This window comes from Schistocerca serialis, chromosome 5 (assembly GCF_023864345.2).
Source record: "Schistocerca serialis cubense isolate TAMUIC-IGC-003099 chromosome 5, iqSchSeri2.2, whole genome shotgun sequence".
Lineage (NCBI taxonomy): Eukaryota > Metazoa > Arthropoda > Insecta > Orthoptera > Acrididae > Schistocerca > Schistocerca serialis.
The window spans coordinates 650,898,140-650,925,043 of NC_064642.1; the positions used below are offsets into that span (position 1 = coordinate 650,898,140).

The following is a 26,904-nucleotide window of genomic DNA, read 5'->3' on the forward strand; positions in this document are numbered from 1 at the left end:
TTGTACGCCAGCAGGATTATGACAAATATGCAGTTGATAATGTCATTATGAGCGAGCCAGTTTGTATACCATAATCTCGCATGATGACGGGAATAAAGAAGGAACATTGCCAGTTAAATTAGTAAAACTTGCATCACCTACCAACGATTTTCAATCATGTAACGGTAAAACAATTTTCAAGCCTGGCTTACAAACTAATGCTCCTGCATGGCGTATAAAATAGTTAGCTTTATTAAATGTACACAAATCGAAGATTAAAAGTAATTTGCCACATATCCACCGTGCCTGACCAGGTACTTCAAAAGTAAGTTGTAGAAAGCAACCGAAACTAATCACTGATAACTGCGGTCTAGGCATAAAAACTTTTTACATTAAGATATTAATTTTTAATTAAAAAATATTAATAATGAATCGGCAGTTATCATGTTTCACTGATTTTCAAAATGAATTTCGTGGATCGTGGAACTTCGTTCAGGAGTGTGAATTAGTGGGATCTACACTGTGATAGCTATTTGTTTGCATCCTGTACAAATTTAATACCTAAACGAAGAATTTAAAAATAATCCAGTAATGCCTGTCATTAATCTTTCAAGAGCTAGAAACAAATTATTGGAAGAGTAACAAGTAATTTCTGACCTGAGCATTGTAATGCAATATAGGATGATAAGTACAAATCGAAAACTGGTTATGACATATTATTAGGTCTCGAAATGTATACTGCAGTCAGATATTAAATTTCTGCAAATATTTTGAGAAATGAGGGTCACAGATGAAACGGACTTCGGATTACAAACTGTGTCTAACATTATCACCATGAATTTAAAACACTATACAGTTAGCGCTATTGGTATCTTGAGTGTAAGGGTGAGTAGCTCTTATAGCGTGTAAGTAATCAACTTGTTGTTAAATTGGGGAACCTACTTAAGTATAACCAATTGTAATTCGTTTCGAACACAACCAAACAGCTCGTGCACTACTTCAGTATCGCAAAGAGAAATTCAGTTGGCAACATTATACTAGCCTCAACGAATCTTGCCTTCATCGTACGACATTAGATCGCTCCTGATAATATCGGCATTGTAGTACGGGTATGTTATGCACATTACAGCTTTAGTCTATTCTACATAATTTATGTCAAAGTTTATATCACCAGTGCTGAACTACATTCCAAGTGCAACACATGTAGCAATAATTTAGAAAGTAAAAAATTTTCCCCTTAGTCCTACAAGCTTGGAATTTTATGTGCGAAACAGCTCTGAAAAGTGAGCTAAAAGCGTTGTTTACAAACAGCAAGTTTTATCCTGTTGTAACAACTTTACTACAATTTTAGTATTACCACAATTTCAATTAATATGTTCGCCATATACGAGTAGCAGTGGTTGCTGTATAGTATCTGAATGTCTGAGAAAATATAATTGCGTAGACTTCCGCGGCCAGAGTCAGTCGACATAAAAGTTTGCTGGGTTTGATACCGCGTCATAATATAAAAACTACTGCTGCTGGAGAAAAACCAACGTTTCGGCCACGATTATTGTGGCCTTCTTCTGGGTCTAATGGTGCGTTCTAGCTATGCAGTGTCCTTTATATTTTGTTGTTAGTGTTCACTGCGCATGCCATTATGTCATAATTTTAAAAAGGTAGTTAGTTTCGTTGGTCACTTATGGAAGAAGGCGAGGGAACTTTATTTTTAATAGGTTGTTGCGGTGGAGGAAGAACTTGACCTCTGTTGTCTATTGGCTCATGTGTTATGTACCATGATTGGTGGTCACCGTCGAATGAGAAGTCGGCTGCTGTTTACCAACTGATGGACGTCGGCCGCGCGGCGGCAGTTACTCGCCGGTAGTGCTCGTGCCTCGTGTTGACAGTGCGGTGTGTTGAGCTCTGATTGTTGGTAGCCAAGATGGGGCAAGCCTGAGTCTATCCTCCCTGTTCATGTTCTTAGGGTGTTTAAGTATTTCGATAGCGTCACTGATTTTGCGTTTCGTCACAATTGGATGCTTGGCGTTATTAACATCTTGTAGTAACATCGGTAGAACATTACGTAGGAAATCAGCATACATTGCACCATTTAGATTGCAATCGATAAAATGGGCACCAATTATCGTTCCCCCCATAATACCGCACCATACATTAACCCGCCAAGATTAAGATGTTCCTCTTGTCGCAGCCATCGTGGATTTTGCGTTGCCCAATAGTGCATGTTATGCCTGTTTACGATACCGCTGTTGGTGAATGATGCTTCGCCGCTAAATAGAACGCGTGCAAAAAATCTGTCATCGTCCAGTAATTTCTCTTGTGCCCAGTGGCATAAATGTACACGACGTTCAAAGTCGTCGCCATGCAATTCCTGGTGCATAGAAATATAGTACAGGTGCAATCGATGTTGATGTAGCATTCTCAACACCAACGTTTTTGAGATTCCCGATTCTCGCGCAATTTGTCTGCTACTGATGTGCAGATTAGCCGCGGCAGCAGCTAAAACACCTACTTGGGCATCATCATTTGTTGCAGGTCGTAGTTGACGTTTCACATGTGGCTGAACACTTCCTGTTTCCTTAAATAACGTAACTATCCGTCGAACGGTCCGGACACTTGGATGATGTCGTCCAGGATACCGAGCAGCATATATAGCACACGCCCGTTGGGCATTTTAATCGCAACAGCCATACATCAACACGATAGCGACCTTTTCCGCAATTGGTAAACGGTCCATTTTAACATGGGTAATGTATCACGAAGCAAATACCGTTCGCACTGGCGGAATGTCACCTGATACCATACTTATACGTTTGTGACTATTACAGCGCCATCCATCACAAAGCGAAAAAAGTGTTCCAACTAAAACATTCATATTTATTTATGAATTACACGAATATGTAATTAAAAATTGGGGTTCCTGTTTAAAAAAAGCGCAGTTGATATCCGTTGGACCTATGGCAGCACCATCTAGCGGGCCAACCATAGCGCCATCTGGTTCCCACTTCAAGCTAGACAAGTTTCGTTCTATGTAGTTTTCTCGTTTGATGCTTATCTCGTGAGATATTTGGCCAGTCACTATCAATGGACCACCCTGTAGACACTTTAGAAGTGGTGTTTATCAATGTGTTAAAACGAACTAAACACTGAAGAATGATAACAGTGGTAGAAAGGGTGGAAAACTAGTGTGAAGTGTTTTCACTTTCAAGTACTAAAATTGACTATACTCAGAATTGTACATCAAGGTATCAAGTGTAATTGATTGTAAAGTGGATTGTAAAATAGTATATATATACCTTTCCTGTCAGAGAGAGAATTGGCAGGATAATATGAAATGTCTAATATTGTAACATAAAATGTGTCTTTATTCCAGATATTAGAATATGTAACGATGATATTAAGTACGAAATGTAAAAAAGTAAATGTTTCTCCTACTGGAAAAGACTGATTTACATGTATTTCCGTTGTGGACAGTTGTAAGCAATTATGTCTGTCTTCCGAACATTAATGCAAAGCAAATGCGTATTTGTTCCCATTAATGAAATAAAATTTGTGAAAAACCTTGTATAAAAAATTATAGTCTCGGCGGACAGCGCCTATATCTTTTTTCGCTATGGAGGGGAGTTGTCGCATATTTAAAAAATGTAACGCCTAAAAGGCAACTGAATTGCAGCTAGAAGAATAATTTTTGGAGAAAGTACTCGTAGTACAAAGGCGACGGCATAGGAAGGACGTTTGTTAGGAAGTTGGCGGTAAATGTTACGTAGTCTCATAAGGTAGCACATGAGCTCACGTGGAGAGCTGGGAGCTGCGCCAGTACGTTGGGGTGACTATTTATGGGCAGCAGGGCCTATAGCACAGTATAAAGGCGGAACCGCCGTCGTCCGAAGTGAGGTCAGTACAGACAGCAGTCCAGGCTGGACGTCTGTGTAGGACAGGGGCGGGGCCTTGTAGTATTCGCTCTGGCTCTGCCCGCGCTCATCCATAGCTGCACCTCCCTCCATGGAATTTTGTAACCAGGACTAGTGTACTTTCATTTTTCATTATCCAATTCATGCTATAGTCATTCAAGTCTTGTCTTCGTTCAATTATTTCCTGACCGAGTTCCATAACTCTTTCAGACTACTAGATAGCCATTTCCGAGTTAGCTGACTGGATGGACAATCACCAGTCTCAATGAGTGTCCAACCTCCTTGCTGGACGCGACAGAACGCATATGCTCCCAAAAGTCCGTCTCATCATTACAGTCAACAAAGAAAGCCACAACACAACGGTGACAAACCGGTAAGGAAGGGGAAGGAATAAGGATGCAACTGTGAGCCAACAGAACATGAGACATTATTGATACTGGATAGGGTTGGCACTGATGTGGCTGGCAAGAAAGGGGAAGAATTGTGGGAGTGGGGCTAGTCTTAAGAAGTGGGTGGTCAAGGGTGCGGGGTGAGGTGAACCAAAATTAACAATGTAATTGCTCTCAGATCCATACTATCTCACAAATATAAATAAAACTTCTGTAGAGTCTATGTATAAAACTTATTGAAGTACTAATAAAATATGTGTACCCCTATCTATAACATGCGTTATAAGACTGCTTGAGTATGTGCTACATTAAGACATATACCACAGTTACCACGCAGGTTTAGAAAATCGTTAAATCCCAAAATAAAATAAATGTACAGTATAAGGTGTTTTCTGAAGTATAAAACAATAGTTGTTCAGTTACTAACAGCATGTTTGAGTTCAGTGGTTAAATCAGTAGGTCACTCTTTAAAATACTTTTGAGTCTCATCTTTATCTATAATAATGACAGAAGCTGAAAAAATGAATTAAAATTTGTGTCATGGCGCACCTTCCTAGTAAGCAAAGAGACCTGGGTTCATGTTCTGGCCATGGCAAATATTTTACTTCATTTCTTCAGCTTCGATCACTACTTTAGTAACCATTATAGATATGCGAGACAATCAAATGTTTATTAAAGTATTGGAGAACAAAGTCGTGTTTTAAAGATACGTTTAAGTAACCATTAGAAGTGTATGTCCAAACATCTACATCTGCAACTACTAAACATGATAGGTAGTATACCACAAATGAAATACAAAACATATTAGGTGATAAGCAACTAATGTAAGTAGATGTGTTGTGGTGGTGTTGAAGGTGGCAAGATAACTAACGCAACTAAGAATGGGAAGCAATTTAACATTTGGTATAATACTATGTATATCCACATCTGAAATGCTTACAGTAATTCTAACGTAAAAACAAAAATAAAATAAAGTTTGGTATAAAGCAGGCATTAGTTAGTTATTCTAAAAACAGTACGTAGAAAGCTCAGTGCTTGAGACAGCAGAGTATTCTTTAGACTGTCAAAATACAAAAATGTAACATGTACTGGAATAATTACAGATTAATTTCTATTGCTGTTACATAATGTCTATAAAATCAGAGCTAATGTATGTATAGTAACTAAAAATTCTTTTTAATGTAAATAAAATAATATTTTTTAAAGTGTGATTTGGAAGGGGGGGGGGTGGGAAGGGTGGACAGGAGTATACAGAAGTAAAACAATGGACTAGTAAATAGGGTTGTGCTATAAGTTGCATGCCGGAAAAAGGAGATGGTAAATTTGAGTAAACAGGTGATGAGGGAGTAATTAATATGTTAATGAAGCATTTGCTCAAGCAATCTTACAGTGTATTTTATGGACAAGGTTACACATATTTTATTAGTACTTCAGTAAGTTTTATAACATGGACACTACAGAAATTTTATTTATATTGACAGATAATATGGATCTGAGTCCAATAACCTTCTGAATTTTCGTTTTCCCGCCACTGGGTCTTGGGAACCCTCTTCTCCAGACTACCCCCACCCCGGAAATTGGGCCCCCCTGCATCCTTGCTACCCACACCAGTGCCAACCCTATGTTTCAATAATGTCTTATGTTCTATTGGCTCCACTGCTGCATTCATATTCCATCCTCTCCCCACCATTTCTCACCATTGCGATGTGGCTTTCATTGTTGACTCTGATGGTGTGAGGAACTTTTGGAAGCATTTGGGTATTGCCGTTGCAATTTTCTTCGATATATATTACTACGCGCCTATACAGTACACCATGTTTCACACAATTAACTTATTACAATGTAGAAACTGCATGTTTATCTGGACTCCCCCCAAAAAAATCTTTTTTATATTAGGTGCATTGTGCTACCACCTACTGCCAGGTACTCCATATCAGCGTCATCAGTGCTCATTAGACTTCGTGAGGGAGCAGAATGAGACAATCCGCGGGATTCACGGACTTCGAGAGTGGTCAGGTGATAAGGTGTCACTTGAGCCATACCTCTGTATGCGAGATTTACACACTTCTAAACATCCCTAGGTCCACTGTTTCCGACGTGATAGTGAAGTGGAAACTTGAAGGGACACGTCCTGGACAAATGCGGAACGGCCGACCTCGTTTGTTGACTGACAGAGACCGCCGACAGTTGAAGAGGGTCGTAACGTATTATAGGCAGACATCTATCCAGACCATCCCACAGGAATTCCAAACTGCATCGGGATCCATTGCAAGTACCATGACAGCTAGGCGGGAGGTGAGAATACTTGTATTTCAATGTAAAAGCGGCTGGTCACAGGCCACACATCGTGCTGGTAAATGACAAACGACGCCTCGCTCGCTGTAAAGAGCGCAAACATTGGTCGATTGAACAGTGGAAAAACATTGTCTGGAGCGACGAATCACGGTACACAATGTGGCGATCTGATGGCAGGGGCAGGGTGTGGGTATGGCGAAGTCCGGTGAACGTCATATGCCAGCATGTGTAGTGGCAACAGCAAAATTCGGAGGCGGTGGTGTTATGGTGTGGTCATGTTTTTCATGGAGGGGGCTTCCCACCCCTGTTGGTTTGCGTGACACTATCACAGAACAGGCCTATATTGATGTTTTAAGCACCTTCTTGTTTACCACTGTTGAAGAGCAATTCGGGGAAGGCAATTGCATCGTTCAACATGATCGAGCACCGGTTCATAATGAACGGCCTGTGACGGAGTGTTTACACGACAGTAACATTCCTGTAATGGACTGGTCTGCACAGTGTCTCGACCTGAATCCTATAGAACACCTTTGGTATGTTTTGGAACGCCGATTTCGTGCTAGGCCTCACCGATTGATCGATACCTCTCCTCAGTGCAGCACTCCATGAAGAATGGGCTGCAATTCCCCAAGAAACCTTCCAGCACCTGACTGAACGTACGCCTGCGAGAGTGGAAGCTGTCATCAAGGCTTGGCCAACACGATATTGAATTGCAGCATTACCGATGGAGGGCGCCACAAACTTGTAAGTCATTTTCAGCCAGGTGTCCGGATACTTTTGATCACATAGTGTATTATGATAAGACACTTAATGATGTTCACAGGTGAACTTCAAAACTTCAATAAAGGGATTCCATGTCATATACTCTAAACATTATGACGTAGAGATTTATACAAAGATCAACGCAAAATTAATAGTTCAACTACCTTGGTCCTAACACAGCACTGATTACGTTGTGCGTTTTGTGATGTCTCTGAGGCGCTCTTTGGAAGATCGTTTCATATATGTCCATTCCAGCTGTCGTTCCAATACTTTACAGTTGCACAAATCTCGTTGTTGGTTAGCATTTTTATATAAAAGCTGCAGCATAAGGTACAGAAATGAAAGTCTGCAACTTGTTTCGGCGCTTTAGAGATGTTCTAACTTTTGCTAATTATTGTTTGTCCATATATGGTTTTCTTACAAGCACTTGTATTTCATACCAGTCTGCTGTGCTTTGACATATAAGAAATGTGAAGAATGATGGTATTTATACACTATATTCGTAGTTGCCTTGTTTCTTGCTTTTGTGGTTTACACTTCTACTGTTTATTCCAGTTTTTCTGCTTGAATATGGGCCAAGGCCGAAACCTAGATTGTATAATAATAAAATAAAAATTATTGCACCTAAATGGTGGCAGTATCATCCAAAAATTTACTAAAATAAAAATTATTAATATTCCGGACGAGTTTGAGATACCTAAACTTCTTGAGCGTTCTTAAATTTTTAGATCTCAGTGATCAGCTGGTTACGAGAAATAAATGACACTATGATGTGTGCTTCATTCACATTGAATAACTGTACATTTCTTGAGTACACTTGCCCCTCTGATCACTGTGGCTTCGTTTACGTTCTTATTTAACATTCTGTTCAGGTTCATTATCTCACCCCTCTCTCCCTCTCCCTCCTCCCCTCCGTTCTTTATTCCAATTTCTTGTTTCCCTCCCATTCCTCATTTCTTACCTCTCTTCACCTCCCTTATTCTCTTCTTCTTTTTTCTCGGTCTCCCTTCCTTGCGGCGCTAAAATATTTATTTGTTAAAGCAACGGTTTTCTTATGCTGCGATTACCTCTAATCGCAGAGCATTTAATTTGCTTGCTTTGTAATATTCTTATTTTATATTTATGCACCCCTCATTCGCATATTCACCCTTCTTTTGAAGTGTTATATTTTGTTTATTAGTATGTCTACGCACTTACGCTGTGCACCCAGAGCCGCTACTCGGCGCTTGCTTAGACCTCGCTAGTTCATCTTAGTTAATTTACTGACCCACTCGTTCTGGTGCTTAGGTGGCTTATCTGCACTGCCTATAACATGTCGTATTCCATGTTTGTGATCGCCTATCTGTTCCCCGCTTTTCACTTCATCTTAGTGACTGCTCTTCCGTTTTACTGTTACTCCTTAGCGCACACAAATTTTATATCGAGTCCGTGCTCATTAAAATTTTTGACGTTCTAGTATTACTTTACTCACCTTGCCATTCTAGCCCGTCCTCCTGGTCCAAAATTGACAACTGCGTATTTCGTTTCAATTTCGTGTTATTGAGGCATTGAAATTATATGACTAAAGCGGCTTTCAACGTTTTAGGACAAGTCTAATAACTTTTGTACCTCACCCTTAACTCAACCTCTGTGATTATCGGTGCCAGATAGGTTCGCCAACTTACACGTACAATTTTTTTTATTTGTTGCAGATAATCTGAAGATGCGCCGTCCGCACGAAACTTAGTAACAACGCATTTTGCAACAGGGACTCGCTGTTCCTTTTAGAATACTGTGAAGGATTTCCTCGATTAGCAATACTGCCTTATTTGTGTAAAGATGCAATATGAGACATATGTTATTTGTGTGGATAATCGGGTGCAATCCCACTATACTTCATGTATTTACATCTGGAACATTCTGAAGGGGCCTGTTGCAACTAACTTCATCCGATTCGTTCTTCAGTGGCGACGCGCAAGTTCAGCAAACAGAGAGCTTTGTAACCATTGTAAAACCCTCATGAACCAGGCTTGCAGATGCAGAAGACATGCTTTTTATGCTTTTTTGTCGAATAACTCTTAGAAGTTCGTTGAAGACATTGTCCTGTCTGTCCTTTCTGAAACTGTCCTTTTGTACACAAAGCATTAAATTTGCTGCACGTTAGATCGACAACGAAACCGAAATCATGAATTTCCAGCATGGTGCCCTTCATTATAACATCCCAAAAAGTATATAACTGTAGCTTATACTGCTGCGCTAATTATAGGGTTAGGCAACTGCCTTAACGCTGTCGTTTTATGCAACCCGTAATGCTAGATCTGGCCTTCAAAAGTCATGACCGAGATTTTCATATTCTCTCACTGGTTACGCATAAACGGGACCTTCGAACTCACCTTCATCCCCACTTTCATTTCTAGTATATTGCTTGTGGTACTCCCTGCTACAACTGAACAAAAATTTCCAACTACAAGAACTATTCCCGATATTCGATCTTTAATAGCATCTTCTTGATTGGGCTGTTTTTAAACGTACCTTGAGTGTAATGAAAGAAAAACAACTTTCGTGAACGTTACGCTGAAACTAACTACCTTGACAGGTAGATCCAAAGATAACCCTTACAAGCACAGTAGCTTCACAGTCAGAAACCTTACGAATGCAACGATGTAATTACTTTATGCTGTTAAAACTGACAAAATTTTTAGGTAAAATTCACACAAATGTCAGTTTTACGAAGTGGTCGACTAGGCCAGTCAATGAAGACTACGAAATTTCGAGTGTGGGAAATAATTCGTGAAGTCGCATGTTTTTGTATGTTGGTAGGAGGGAGTGAGTGTGGGAGTGGAGCTACGTTTGAAGATCACTATCGTACTTTTCTTGAATGACTCGAGAACTACAGCCTCTAGCGAAAAGTGTACCCCAGTGTAAAATTTAACTACATTAAATTCACTACGAAAAAGATCGTTCAGATGTTCAAATGTGTGTGAATTTCTATGGGACCAAACTGCTGAGGTCATCGGTCCCTATACTTACACACTATTTAAACTAACTTAAAAAAACTTATGCTAATAACAACACACACACCCATTCCCGAGGGAGGACTCTAACCTCCGACGGGAGAGGAAAAAGATTGTGTTCATCTTTTTTGACGACTGTTAATTTACGTGTAGCGAGCTAGAGTATCTGAAAAGCTTTGCGCGTGGTTTTTGAAGGTCAGATTAACAATGCAGGTTGCATAAAACGACAGCTATAGGGGCAGTTGAATCAGCCTATGTAATACCATACCAGAGTGAGCGTGCGCACGTCGTGGGATTGTGCAGAGTTTCTTGAGGAAGAAGATGGCGGCATGAACCCTTATCCTAAAACGTAATCCAACGGCGCTACAGGACGTCAACTTCTATGACACCCCATCGGAGCAGAGCGGCTAGCGGAACTCGTCGTAACAGGTGTGATACCATTCAGGATGTTGCATTGCAAATACCCCAAATACCCCCACGCCTGGTCATAAGAAACGTACATTTGCTGCCAACACAGTGGCCTAGCAGCAGGCCTTAGTTTTGTAGGGTCGTTGGGTAACGTCTTCTGGAAATGGGTTCATATCCTACATGTAATTCTCAGGACGCCTCTGCTCAGAGTGCTTCGGTATCGTTTCTCTAGATTCTGTGTAGCTCAAATTTTCCACTCTGGCATTGCATCTACATCTACATCTACGTGACTACTCTGCAATTCACATTTAAGTGCTTGGCGGAGGGTTCGTCGAACCACAGTCATAATATCTCTCTACCATTCCACTCCCGTAAAGCGCGGGAAAAACGAACACCTAAACCTTTCTGTTCGAGCTCTGATTTCTCTTATTTTATTTTGATGATCATTTCTACCTATGTAGGTTGGGCTCAACAAAATATTTTCGCATTCGGAAGAGAAAGTTGGTGACTGAAATTTCGTAAGTAGATCTCGCCGCGACGAAAAACGTCTTTGCTTTAATGACTTCCATCTCAATTCGCGTATCGTATCTGCCACACACTCTCCCCTACTACGTGATAATACAAAACGAGCTGCTCTTTTTTGCACCCTTTCGATGTCCTCCGTCAATCCCACCTGGTAAGGATCCCACACCGCGCAGCAATATTCCAACAGAGGACGAACGAGCGTAGTGTAAGCCGTCTCTTTAGTGGACTTGTTGCATCTTCTAAGTGTCCTGCCTATTAAACGCAACCTTTGGCTCGCCTTCCCCACAATATTATCTATGTGGTCTTTCCAACTGAAGTTGTTCGTAATTTTAACACCCAGGTACTTAGTTGAATTGACAGCCTTGAGAATTTTACTATTTATCGATTAATCGAATTCCAGCGGATTTCTTTTGGAACTCATGTGGATCACCTCACACTTTTCGTTATTTAGCGTCAACTGCCACCTGCCACACCATACAGCAATCTTTTCTAAATCGCTTTGCAACTGATACTGGTTTTCGGATGACCTTACTAGACGGTAAATTACAGCATCATCTGCGAACAAGCTAAGAGAACTGCTCAGATTGTCACCCAGGTCATTTATATAGATCAGGAACAGCAGAGGTCCCAGGACGCTTCCCTGGGGAACACCTGATATCACTTCAGTTTTACTCGATGATTTGCCGTCTATTACTACGAAATGCGACCTTCCTGACAGGAAATCACGAATCCAGTGGCACAACTGAGACGATACCCCATAGGCCCGCAGCTTGATTAAAAGTCGCTTGTGAGGAACGGTGTCAAAAGCTTTCCGGAAATCTAGAAATACGGAATCAACTTGAGACCCCCTGTCGATAACGGCCATTACTTCGTGCGAATAAAGAGCTAGCTGCGTTGCACAAGAACGATGTTTTCTGAAACCATGCTGATTACGTATCAATAGATCGTTCCCTTCGAGGTGATTCATAATGTTTGAATACAGTATATGCTCCAAAACCCTACTGCAAACCGACGTCAATGATGTAGGTCTGTAGTTCGATGGATTACTCCTACTACCCTTCTTAAACACTGGTGCGACCTGCGCAATTTTCCAATCTGTAGGTACAGATCTATCGGTGAGCGCGCGGTTGTATATGAGTGCTAAGTAGGGAGCTATTGTATCAGCGTAATCTGAAAGGAACCTAATCGGTATACAATCCGGACCTGAAGACTTGCCCGTATCAAGCGATTTGAGTTGCTTCGCAACCCCTAAGGTATCTACTTCTAAGAAACTCATGCTAGCAGCTGTTCGTCTTTCAAATTCTGGAATATTCCATTCATCTTCCCTGGTGAAGGAATTTCGGAAAACTGCGTTCAATAACTCCGCTTTAGAGGCACAGTCGTCGGTAACAGTACCATCGGCACTGCGCAGCGAAAGTATTGACTGCGTCTTGCCGCTTGTGTACTTTACATACGACCAGAATTTCTTCGGATTTTCTACCAAATTTCGAGACAATGTTTCGTTGTGGAACCTATTAAAGGCATCTCGCATTGAAGTCCGTGCCAAATTTCGCGCGTCTGTAAATTTTAGCCAATCTTCGGGATTTCGCGTTCTTCTGAACTTCGCATGCTTTTTCCGTTGCCTCTGCAACAGCGTTCGGACCTGTTTTGTGTACCATGGGGGATCAGTTCCATCTCTTACCAATTTATGAGGTATGAATCTCTCAATTGCTGTTGCTACTATATCTTTGAATTTGAGCCACATCTAGTCTACATTTGCATAGTCAGTTCGGAAGGAATGGAGATTGTTTCTTAGGAAGGCTTCTAGTGACACTTTATCCGCTTTTTTAAATAAAATTATTTTGCGTTTGTTTCTGGTGATCCAGTCGCAGTTACGAATGCTAATGGACTTTTTTAATGCCCCAATAGAAGCTTGCGATATCAGTAGCTCTCTGCAACCACTAGTTGTTTATTTTAAAAGTAGCGAGCTAGGCGGTAGTGAAACACATCATCCATCACGACGGCTACAAATTCAGGACCGTATGAACAGCGACCACAAACTCAGTGAATCTTCGGAAACTACATTTCGATAATTTCTTTAGTAAATCAGTTTCACCAGTCTCAACCAGCTCACTCACTTCCCATTGCAATACCTCATTTTTTGCACAACAGTAAGCGATTCTTTCATTAAATTTGCGTTTTTCCACGTACGTCGCAGACTGGATGCATCTACGGTAAATAACAACTTGCCAGCTGGCAGTAACTGCCCTCAAACAGGATCCAGCAAGCTGCTAAAAAGCACTTCAGGATGGGTTTCTATGGTTTGGTCACATAAACCTCATGCAAAAATCGTTTAGGACCACTTAACCTATCTAATTATTAATTTTAATGTTCTGTTGCCCAAGCCAGTGGAGAAAGCTGCAAGGATCGATATGGAGCTTCATATGGCAGTAATCTTTTTCATGCGTGCTAACAGCAGTCACATGTTGCATAAATTTTGGAAACTCGGCAACAAACAACCCGGTATCTTCATAAAGGAAAAACGAAGCCGTTTCTTCAATATATGCAATTCAACAAGTTCTGTGACAGTCTCACTCCCTATACCATCACTTTTGGGATGCAATGAATGGAAATACAAAACACAACAAGAAACCGAAAGAACTATTTTAAAAAAAAATTGAATATATCGGAAATTAGTTAAACTGAATAAATAATGATGAGAGAATTTATACCAACAGGGCAAGTGCGAGAGAAAATCACGGAGGGAACGAGGCACGCTCTTTATTGGTTGGAGAACGCCCTAAGCGAGCTTAACACGTTTGAAGCTGAGCACTGTATTAAGAGAGTTGGACCATTAATAGCGGCACGCATGCAATACAGACGCAACGCACACCTTAGTTCATACCGTTTCTCCCCGTTATCGTCGACCGGAGTCGCCGAGCGGTTCTAGGCGCTTCAGTCTGAAACCGTGCTACCGCTACGGTCTCATGTTTTAATCCTGCCTCGGGCATGGCTGTGTGTGATGTCCTTAGGTTAGTTAGGTTTAAGTAGTTCTAAGTTCTAGGGGACTGATGACCTCAGATGTTAAGTCCCATAGTGCTCAGAACCATTTGAACCATTTGAACCATCCCCGTCATCCCTTATCACAGAGCAAGAGCGAATGAGCTCTCCCTTCTTACATCTCTTGCATGTGCAGTTAGGAGAAGAATATTGCTTTGTATAGTGGACGATCCTATGAAGTGATGTCACGATGTTTTCGAAACATGAACAACGGAGCTGAATAAAAACTGAATGCACCCGAGGGCGTGCAGCACGAAACCATCATCAATATCTTCATCAGGCTTACGGGTAATCCGTATTTTCGTGTGGAATAGTGGCAAGATGGGTGGCCTTCGTATCGCGTAAATGGACAAAGATCAACGACAAACGATTTGCAAGGTGGCCGGAAAGAAAGGATTAGAGCATATGACTGCTTCACATTCTGAAGGAACTCTTGGTCATGAGAAAAAATACACCGAATGATGGAACAGTGGCTACGATTCGACGCTGTTTGTACCTCTCGGAAAGCAACGAAGTGAGGCTTTCTCGCGCCTTATCATTACGCTCGCTGTTAATGGGCGAAATCGTACGAGCCACACCTGAAATGTTAATCATGCCAATCATGCCGCCATTACATTCGTCAGAATCTCAGAATTCAGTCTATTTTTCATTCATTGGTACAACTGTGATGGTGTTATCCTAACGCATACAATTATTGTGTTATTGTTCGTTTTTGCAACAAAATCTGCTACCAACTTTGAGAAAGAAGTTCGGCACTTTTCGTATAACCCACCAATCAGTTTTCGCGAGATGTTAGAGTACATAGGACGCGAGTTGTGATTGCTCTACTCGATCGATGGCATTGTCGAAGCGCTGTACCATTGACCATACTACCCGGATTTAGACGCTTGCGACTCTGACTGTATACCAGACATGAAGGAAGCGCGCTGTTACAGAGTCGTAGGGCAGTACAACCGCTCCATTCGAACTATCAACGCAACTGGCTCTGATAAATGAATTCTACATCTTCCACATTGCTGTCAATTCGTTAAACGCAAAACTAGTGACTATTTTGAAGGACAGTAAAACACTGAAACTTCTTTCTGCGTTCTATCTGTTGTAAATCAATATTTACTGCTTTCGAACATCTGACTCTCGTATGTTAGGACTTAGAAACAATGAAACTGCCTGGAATTCAGCAACAAATGGATGTGAATTCTTTTGAGTGTCTGCTCGCTGATGTGAAGTACTTGGTGAAGGAGGGTAGACTACTGAATTTATTTGCGGTGCAGGGCGGCCTGAAGGCGGTGGTGTGGACGGACTTCCTGCAGAGCGGAGTCACGCTGGCAGCCTTCATCGCGGTGCTTATCCTTGGGGTGGTGAGCGCCGGCGGCTTCGCAGAGGTGTGGCGGGTCGCCGATGAGGGCGGCAGGATCTCCTTCTTCGTGTGAGTAAGCAAAGTGCGACACTGCACAATATCATAGCCGTAGGCGATTAGGCAATAGTCTTTGCAACAAGTCCATTTTTAATGGGATGACATTCTCAGAGCGTAAAATTACATCTGGCGTAACTGGACATTTGTTTCTGACAGTGATTCTAATTCCTCACCTGGCTTCCTCAGCTACAGCACAGTCACAAGATCTCAAGCTGAGTAGCCGTAGAGTAGACGCTCGGTCCTGTGAAAAGTTGTATTAAGAAATATCTGCTCCTGACCTCTCGCTGCTGAAGCTTACTTTGGTTAAATGGAAAAGAAAGATAACAGAAAACACATGTTTCCAGCATGTATGGGGATTCGATGTACTGCCTATCCTCCCTCTCCTTACGATCCCTGTCCATCTTTTCCTCGCTCTCTCTTTGTTCATCTCCTCCTCCGTCCCCCTCTCTCTTTCCGTCACTTCCTCCCTCCCTCACTCTCAATCTTCTTCTATTTTCTCTCTCTCCCCCCGTCTCTCTGTCCATCACCTCCTTTCCATGTAAATTTCCCTTCTCCCTCTCTCTTCATCTACCCCCTTCTGTCACCATCTTTCTGTCCATTACCTCTTCCTCCGCTTTTATGTCCATCTTCTCCCAGACCCTCTCTCTGTCCATCTCCTCCTTCCCACTTTTTTTCTCCTTTTTCTCCCACCCAGCCGGCCGGTGTGGCCGAGCGGTTCTAGGCGTTTCAGTCTGGAACCGCGTGACCGCTAGAGTCGCAGGTTCGAATCCTGCCTGGGGCATGGATGTGTGTGCTGTCTTTAGGTTAGTTAGGTTTTAGTAGTTCTAGGGGACTGATGACCTCAGATGTTAAGTCCCATAGGCTCAGAGCCATTTGAACCATCTCCCACCCACCTGTCCATCTCCTCTTCCCCCACTCTTTGGCATCGTTTATTTTTATTGCTCATTCAGATTACGTGGTAGTATTCCAGTCATAACCTAATAAGGCATATATAGAGCTTACGTGTTTGCTAACAAATATTCAACGTAAATCGTTGAAGAACGTTTCGAGATTTTTGGTTAAGACGTTTCCTCTTTAAACTTTACATTTTTAGAAAACAGGTATATAAAAACACGCGCGTGTGTCACTATTTAGAAACAAGCGGTTAAGAATTTTCGAAGATTTACGATTTTGAACAAAAGAACATATACGTTTTTATTTATGTAGATGAAAATGCTGGTGTTTTTGTACGCTCACTGCAGAAATACACAAAAGTACAGGCGTCTTCGAATACAATATTGTCTCAAAATTTCAAATGAATCTGTGAAGAACTTTCGGAAATTTATGATTTTGAACAAATGAACATGAAGTGTTTGCAAATTTCTTTATTAATACATATGTATTTGGATACTATATGGCGCTCCAGTAGATGCACAAAAACGTGCACGTATTAGAATCCAACGTTGTATCAAAATTTCAAAGAAATCGATTAAAGAATTTTCTGAGTTTTACGATTTTGTACAAACGAACATTTATATTTTTATTTATATAGATAGTTATTCTTAGTATTGTTATTATTACGGTATTAATTAATATAACTATCAATTAACAACGTTTTACTACACTCTTATCATCTTCTGCCAAGCTTCTATAGTTAGTGTATCCTCTTTGCGTGTACCGTTAAGCTCCATTATTTCGTTGACGCTGTCATTGCAAGAACATCTGCAAGGTGGTTTGAAGTCAAAATTTTTCGTAGGGCACAGATGATCAGATGTAGCACTATAACAATTTTCTTTCAGTTCTATTCTCTATCACAGTTTCATTTGCCATCACTCTAGTTCTTACTTCATCGTTAGCTTTTTCCTCCATTCTTGATAGTCTGGCGCTCCTTCGTAAACGATGGGTTTCTGCAGCTGTCAGCCTTCTTTGGACATCAGCATTTGACATCCATAGTTCTCATCCACAGCTTAGGACCGATTCAACCACTAGCCTATCCGCTATTTTCTATTAGTTGTTAAAAATATTCTTGTCTTATAAAAAGAATTAACGCACCCTATTACTTTTCTGCTTCGTTGTATTCTATAATATACTTCCATATTACCCAATCCACTTTTGTCAATCTAAGCCACTAGATATTTAATTTTCTACCATTACTGAACCGTCATTGACGTGAACTTCAAAACTAGTGTCCTAATGTATCCAGTCTCTTCCGAAAAAGAACTTAATATTCGAGAGTTAATGTGTTTTTATTTACTTTTTTAGATATAAATATTAATTTATATATTCTTTTTCGGATAAGCTTTAAAGTTATTAACCTATAATTACCAGTTATGCCGTTTTTGTAGCTGAGTGGTCAGCGTGACTGACTGTCAATCCAAAGGGCCCGGGTTCGATTCCCTGCTGGGTCGGAGATTTTCTCCAACCAGGGACTGGGTGTTGTGTTGTCCTAATCTTCATCATTTCATCCCCATCGACGCGCAAGTCACCGAAGTGGCGTCAAATCGAAAGACTTGCACCAGGCGAACGGTCTACCCGACGGGAGGACCTCGTCACACGATATTTCATTTCATCAGTCTCCAGTTGTCATATTTCTGACTTGAACATATCATGAACTCAAGATCGTATTCACGTCGTCACAGAATGGCTTTATCAACAGAAATGCTTTACGAAAACAACTGCACATCGTCCTAAGATTTTTCGAGCTTGCGAGGCTTCCATTTACACTTTCGAGCCTCAGAAAGTTTTTATACACCACCGATCCAACCCGCAAACTGGAGAACAAGGATTTGATATGAGGGTTTACTACTCTAGGACGGTTGACATCATTATGTCTAAAGAGACAACCTTCTAAGATAAGACTTTGTTAAGAATTAGCAATAAATTAACCATCAGCCATTAAGGAAACACTGTAAACGCTAATGAAGGAGAGTTTGGTCTAAGAGCAATTCGGTTTTAGACAGAATATTCGTCCTATCGTTGCAAGAAGGCTCTTGCTAATTGTGGGCGAGAGGTTTATACACTCCTGGAAATGGAAAAAAGAACACATTGACACCGGTGTGTCAGACCCACCATACTTGCTCCGGACACTGCGAGAGGGCTGTACAAGCAATGATCACACGCACGGCACAGCGGACACACCAGGAACCGCGGTGTTGGCCGTCGAATGGCGCTAGCTGCGCAGCATTTGTGCACCGCCGCCGTCAGTGTCAGCCAGTTTGCCGTGGCATACGGAGCTCCATCGCAGTCTTTAACACTGGTAGCATGCCGCGACAGCGTGGACGTGAACCGTATGTGCAGTTGACGGACTTTGAGCGAGGGCGTATAGTGGGCATGCGGGAGGCCGGGTGGACGTACCGCCGAATTGCTCAACACGTGGGGCGTGAGGTCTCCACAGTACATCGATGTTGTCGCCAGTGGTCGGCCGAAGGTGCACGTGCCCGTCGACCTGGGACCGGACCGCAGCGACGCACGGATGCACGCCAAGACCGTAGGATACTACGCAGTGCCGTAGGGGACCGCACCGCCACTTCCCAGCAAATTAGGGACACTGTTGCTCCTGGGGTATCGGCGAGGACCATTCGCAACCGTCTCCATGAAGCTGGGCTACGGTCCCGCACACCGTTAGGCCGTCTTCCGCTCACGCCGCAACATCGTGCAGCCCGCCTCCAGTGGTGTCGCGACAGGCGTGAATGGAGGGACGAATGGAGACGTGTCGTCTTCAGCGATGAGAGTCGCTTCTGCCTTGGTGCCAATGATGGTCGTATGCGTGTTTGGCGCCGTGCAGGTGAGCGCCACAATCAGGACTGCATACGACCGAGGCACACAGGGCCAACACCGGCATCATGGTGTGGGGAGCGATCTCCTACACTGGGCGTACACCACTGGTGATCGTCGAGGGGACACTGAATAGTGCACGGTACATCCAAACCGTCATCGAACCCATCGTTCTACCATTCCTAGACCGGCAAGGGAACTTGCTGTTCCAACAGGACAATGCACGTCCGCATGTATCCCGTGCCACCCAACGTGCTCTAGAAGGTGTAAGTCAACTACCCTGGCCAGCAAGATCTCCGGATCTGTCCCCCATTGAGCATGTTTGGGACTGGATGAAGCGTCGTCTCACGCGGTCTGCACGTCCAGCACGAACGCTGGTCCAACTGAGGCGCCAGGTGGAAATGGCATGGCAAGCCGTTCCACAGGACTACATCCAGCATCTCTACGATCGTCTCCATGGGAGAATAGCAGCCTGCATTGCTGCGAAAGGTGGATATACACTGTACTAGTGCCGACATTGTGCATGCTCTGTTGCCTGTGTCTATGTGCCTGTGGTTCTGTCAGTGTGATCATGTGATGTATCTGACCCCAGGAATGTGTCAATAAAGTTTCCCCTTCCTGGGACAATGAATTCACGGTGTTCTTATTTAAATTTCCAGGAGTGTAGAAAATGGAAGAGATTGATATACAGTGTGTCCCACTAATCTTGACAACCCTAAATAATTGTTTGTCCAGATGCAAATTACAAAATGTTTAAAGCAAATGTTCGTTAACCGTCAGAGGGACATCAATCAGCATGACTGCCTTCGTTGTAGCTTTGTTTTTTATTAAGTCATAATCAGCAGTATGACTTTTTTAAATGGCACCCTGTATTTTTAATTCGGTAATTCATTTCCTCTCCTAAAGACTTATTTAAAAATGTATCATAGTGTTCCATTCACTGAGACATAATGCACCTACCAAAATCGACTATCAGTGGGACGACCACATAAAACAAGATGGCTATTCATATCCGAAATCGAGATATGCTAAATAAAAACCAATGGGATTGCGACTGACTGCTGTGTGCCGCTGCTACCTTATACTCTACGGTCGAACCTCCACAACACATCCCTATGGAATTAAAGTTGGTACAAAGTAGGAAAAGCAGACGCCAGACAGATTCATAGGGAGAATCTTAAGAAAATGAAACTCATCCACGATGAAAGTGGCTTATAAGGTGATAGTTCGACCGATTCTTGAGTGTTGTTCAACAATATGCTATCCTTGCCAGGTACGTCATGGGATCGTTCTGTCAGTGCGAGAAAGTTACAGGGACATTCGACAAACTTCAGTGGCAGACGCTACGAGAGAGGTGTTGTGCATCACTAAGAAGTTTACTAGTGAAAATCCGAAAGAAAACTTCCCGGAAAGAGCCGGAACACACATTACCTCCTCCAAAATACATATCGTGAAATAACCACAGCAAGAGAATTCGAGAAATTAGAGATAATACAGAACTTACCGACAGTCATTCTTCCCATGAGCCATTCGCAAGTGAAACAGGATACGAGGGATCCGTTAATGGAACCAGAAGCCACACACCGTTAGGTGGCTTGCGGAGCATGATGTAGATGTACGCTATGTAATCAAAAGTGTCCGGACACCTGGCTGAAAACGACTGACAAGTTCGTGGTGCCCTCCATCGGTAATGCTGGGATTCAGTATCGTGTCGGCCCTCCATTAGCCTTGATGACAGCTTCCACTCTCGCAGGCATACGTTTAATCAGGTGTTGGAATATTGTTCGGCAAATGGCAGCCCATTCTTCGCGGAGTGCTGCACTGAGGAGAGGTATCAACGTCGGTCGGTGAGTCCTGAGACGAAGACGACGACGTTCCAAAACATCCCAAAAGTATTCCACAGGATTCAGGTCAGGTTCTGTGCAGGCCAGGGCATTACAGGGATGCTGTTTTCATGTAACAACTCCTCCACAGACCGTGCATTATGAACAGGTGCTCGATCGTGTTGAAAGATGCAGTCGCCATTCCTGAATTGCTCTTCAACAGTGGGAAACAAGAAGATGCTTAAAACATCAATGTAGGCCTGTGCTGTGATGTTTGGTTTATGAGCACCCACTCGACCATAAAATCCTCCCGCCCAACTGTCAAAGTACTTGCAATGGATCCTGATGCAGTTTGGAATTACTGTGTGATGGTTTGGATAGATTTCTGTCTATTACACATAACGACCATCATCAACAGTCGGCGGTCTCTGTGAGTCAACAGACGAGGTCGGCCGGTAGCTTTTGTGCTGTACGTGTCCCTTCACGTTTCCACTTCACTATCACATCGGAAACATTAGACCTAGGGATGTTTAGGACTGTGGAAATCTCGCGTACAGACGTGTGACACAAGTGACACCCAATCGCCTGACCGCCTTTGAAGTCCGTGAGTTTCGCAGAGAGCCCCTTTCTGCTCTCTCATGATGTCTAATGACTACTGAGGTCGCTGATATGGAGTACCTGGCAGTAGGTGGTAGCACAATGCACCTAATATGAAAAACGTATGTTTTTGGGGGTGTCCGGATACTTCTGATCACACAGTGTAAGTGCTGTGGTGTCCATTTTCAATTTTGTATGACTTTACGACAGATGGGTTGCACATAAAACTTCTTTTACACAACGGATGATGTCCCAAAAGGGTGAAACGCGCCTCTGATATTAACAAAGACTGCTTTTGTTCTGAAATGATGCAGATAAACGTAGATAGTCGTCGCTTCAAGTCGAAGTGAACTGTTCACCGTTTGAATGTTATGGCCGTTAGTGTGCTACTGAGTCAACTACTTTTCTAAATTCAAGAAATACTGTATCCATCCAAGTTCCCACAAATGTAAGAATTATCGCACAATCAACTTAACAACTCATGCATCCAAGTTGCTGACAAGAATCATATACAGAAGAATGGAAAAGGAAACTGTGCATTTGCTAGACGACGATCAATTTGGCTTTACGAAAGGTAAAGTCACCAGAGAAGCAGTTATGACGTTGCGGGTGACAATGGAAGCAAGCCTAAATAAAAATCAATACTTTTATAGTGTCAAATTGTGCAAGTTCTTCGATAAGGATAAGACGGGTAATATATAATGTGCACTAGAACCAAGAAGAAATAAGACCAAACGACTGATGAACTCAGAAGTTAAGTCGCATAGTTCTCAGAGCCATTTTGAAATAAGACCAATAGCAAATTGCATGAACTAAAAGGAGTGTGAGTCAGGGATGTAACCTTTCGCACCTACTGTTCAATCCGTACATCGAAGAAGCAATGTCGAAAATTAAAGACACGTTCAAGAAGGGGATCAAAATTAAAGGGTGAAAGATATCAGTGGTAAGATTTGCTGATGACAATGCTCAGTGAAAGTGGGGAAGAATTACGGTAGGTATTGAATAGAATGAACAGTGTAGTTAGTACAGAATATGAACTGAGAGTGAATCGAAGAAAGATAGAAGTAATGAGAAGTAACAGCAACGAGAACAGCGAGGAACTTAGGATTAGGGATAAAAAAGTAGGCGAGTTCTGCTACCTAGGCTGCAAAATAATTCATGACGGACTGGGCAAGGAGGACATAAAAAGCTCACTAGCCCTGCAAAAAGAGCATTCCTGGCCAAGAGAAGTTAACCAGTATCAAACGCATGTCTTAATGTCTGAGAATGTGCTTTTGGGGCACTTTATTGTGTAGTATTGAGACATGGACTGTGAGAAAACGAGAAGAGAATCGAAGCCTTCCCGATGTGGGGCTAGAGAAGAATGTTGAATTTTATGTGGACTGATGTCAGGAATGAGGAAGTACTCTACAGAATCGTCGATGAAAGAAGTACATGGAAAGCATTGATTAGAAGAACGGCTGGGATGCCAGGACATCTATTAAGATATTAATAAGTTGCTTCCGTGGTTCAAGAGGGAGAATAATGACTGTAACCAGACTAGAATACACAGAAGCGGCAAGAAAATTAGTATAGGCATGCATATTCAAGTACAGAATAAGGCGCTGTAGTCGGCGACGCCTACATAAGACAAGTGTCTGGCGCAGTTGTTAGAACAGTTACTGCTGCTACAATGATAGGTTATCAAGATATAAGTGAGTTTGAATGAGATGTTTAGGTCTACTCGTGTGCCCTTGATGACTTTACGACACAAAGCTTTACGCCTCGCGTGGGCCCGTCAACACTGACATTGGACTGCTGAGTACTGTGAAATTGTTGCCTGGTTGGACGAATCTCGTTTCAGATCTTATCGAGCGGAAGGACGTATACAGGAATGGAGACAACCTCACGAATCCATGGGTCCTGCATATCAGCAGGGGAATGTTCGTTGGTGGAGGCTCTATAATGGTGTGGGGCGTGTTCACTTATATGGGACACCTGATACGTCTAGATACGACTCTGACAGGTGACACGTACGTAAGTATCCTGTCTGATCGGTTGCATCCATTCATGTCCATCGTGCATTCCGACGGACTTGGGCAATTCCAGCAGGACAATGCGACATCCCACACGTCCAGGATTGCTACAGAGTGGCTCCGTTAACACTATTCTGAGTTTAAACACTTCCCAGACATGAACATTATTGAGCATGCTATTCAGAGGGGATCTCCACCCCCTCGTACTCTTACGGATTTATGGACAGCCCTACAGGATTCATTGTTTCAGTTCTTTCCAGCACTAATTCAGACATTAGTTAACTCCATGCCACGTCGTGTTGCGGCACTTGTGCGGGCTGGCGGGGCCCTTCACAATATTAGGCAGGTGTACCAGTTTCTTTGGCTCTTCAGCGTATATCCGTCATATGACTGAGGTCGCAGTTTGCAAGTGCTACCATCCAGAATAACTAGAAAAAATCCTTGTTCCAAAATACACTACTGGTCATTAAAATTACTACACCACGAAGATGTGCTACACACGCGAAATTTAACCGACAGGAAGAAGATGCTGTGATGTGCTAATGATTAGGTTTACAGAGCATTCACATAAGGTTGGCGCGGTGGCGACCCTACAACGTGAAGACATGAGGGAAGTTTCCAACCGATTTCCCATACACGAACAGCAGTTGACCGGCGTTGCCTGGTGAAACGCTGTTGTGATGCCTCGTGTAAGGAGGAGAAATGCGTACCATTACGTTTCCGACTTTGATAAAGGGCGGATTGCAGCCTATCGCGATTGCGGTTTACCGTATCGCGACATTGCTGCTCCCGTTGGTCGAGATCCAATGACTGTCTTGCAGACTATGGAATCGGTGGGTTCAGGAGGGTAATACGGAACGCCATGCTGGATCACAACGGCCTCGTATCACTAGTAGTCGAGATGACAGGCATTTTATCCTCATGGCTGTATCGTATCGTGCAGCCACGTATCGATCCCTGAGTCAACAGATGGGGACGTTTTCAAGACAACAACTATCTCTACGAACAGTTCGACGACGTTTGCAGCAGCATGGACTATCAGTTCGGAGACCATGGCCGTGGTTACCATTGACGCTGCATCACATACAGGAACGCCTGCGATGGTGCACTCAACGACGAACCTGGGTGCATGAATGGCAAAACGTCATTTTTCGGATGAATCCAGGTTCTGTTTACAGCATCATGATGGTCGCATTCGTGTTTGGCGACATCACGGTGAACTCACACTGGAAGCGCGTATTCGTCATCGCCATACTAGCGCATCACCCGTCGTGATGGCATGGGGTGCCATTGGTTACATGTCTCGGTCACCTCTTGTTCGTATTGGTGGCACTTTGAACAGTGGACGTTACATTTAAGATGTGTTACGACCTGAGGTTGTACCCTTCATGGGCAGCTGTACCTATATACGCTCTGACTCAATGCGCATGCGTTATTACGCCAGAGGTGGTTGTTTTGGGTACTAATTCCTCATGACCTATGCACCCACACTGCGTGAAAATGTAATCACATGTCAGTTCTAGTATAATATATCCGTCCAATGAATTTCTCCTTGGTGTAGTAATTTTAATGGCTAGTAGTGTATGAGGAAAGCGCTAGATGGGTTTTCGGAATTCACTGAGCTGATTCGAAGGCAGTTTTGTGGATTACTTCTGTACTCCGCTAAAGGACGCATCTGATGAATGCTTTCTTCTGGTCACTGGGTTGTCTTTTGTGCAAGTGATCTGCGGCATGATATCGTGAAAATGGAACCTCACGCAGCGTCATGTTCTGTACAGAATGCAATAGGGATAACATGGGTCAGAGGATGCATATTCAATTTCAGTGATTTTATCTGTTGCTCAACGACATTGTCAGTAACATCTATATCATTTATTTTCTGTGGTTATTGGAGAAGTGAAATGGGGCAGTAATCTTATGTATTCCATTGTAAAGAAAACTTTGACAACGTAGATCACTTTGCTTTATTACACTTAATTTCAATTACCAAATGGATTTCATAACTAACGGCGAAGTTTTTCTCACTTAAAGTTAACGGTTTGATCCACTTTTACGCTTAGCGATGTATCATCTAAGTGATTATCTTTGCTTACTCACTAGTTGTAGCCGTTATGGACATAATAATTAGTCACTGCACTTTGAATATTTTTCCTGTATATTTTGCAATTGCCAGGACGTGGCTGGATGCTAAATGCCTTTTCGCCCCTTTTGTCCGCAGGATGACCCCGGACCCCTTCGTTCGCAGCTCCTTCTGGGCAGTGGTGATCGGCGCGACGGCATCATTCGTGGGAGGCTGCGCCGTCCACCAGGGCATGGTGCAGAAGTTCATGTCGCTGCCGGATCTGGCAGCTTGTCGAAAGTGAGTTTTGCCAGAGGTTGAGAGGAACTCACATACCCAGCCAAGACCACTAACACCCTCCTGTACATTGCCACTAGATACGGAGGTTGCTTTTTCATGTCCCGATTGCCGATTGTGCAAGGAATTTTTACCACTAGTATCTGGCTGAGAAGGAAGGGAAGGCAGCAGCGTGAAGTTTCTGATCGCCAGACTTCGCACCAGTGTCCTGGATTAACTCCCAAATCCCTCGGCATGTCTCACAGAGGCACTTGACACTGTTGTTGAAGATTCGTCCGTCGTATTGGGTTGATCAGTCTGCCCATCCCGTTGGAGTTATTCTATAGGAGCAGGATGTGTGCCAGCAACAGGTTTCGTTCTGTCCTAGCAATAGACACTTGACACTATACTGTAAAAGAAATAATTAAAGACTTGATATTTGATAACAAGTTGGAGGAGAGCAACATCAAACTACCTTCAGTACTGTCTAGCCTAGAACGACAATGCGGAATACTCTTGATGATAACTTCCCTAACTTTATGGGAACATATGAAAATGTGTGAAAGTTATATACACTCCTGGAAATTGAAATAAGAACACCGTGAATTCATTGTCCCAGGAAGGGGAAACTTTATTGACACATTCCTGGGGTCAGATACATCACATGAT

General features: G+C 42.8%; 1 protein-coding gene across 1 annotated transcript in view; it reads left to right on the forward strand.

The window, feature by feature from the left end:
• LOC126480667 (sodium-coupled monocarboxylate transporter 1-like) overlaps positions 1-26,904 on the forward strand; it is a 100,283-nt gene that overhangs the window by 22,913 nt on the left and 50,466 nt on the right. Inside the window, exons 6-7 of the mRNA XM_050103891.1 lie at positions 15,570-15,724; positions 26,119-26,259. Coding sequence (XP_049959848.1) covers positions 15,570-15,724; positions 26,119-26,259 — 296 coding nt within the window. The remainder of the gene's footprint in view (positions 1-15,569; positions 15,725-26,118; positions 26,260-26,904) is intronic.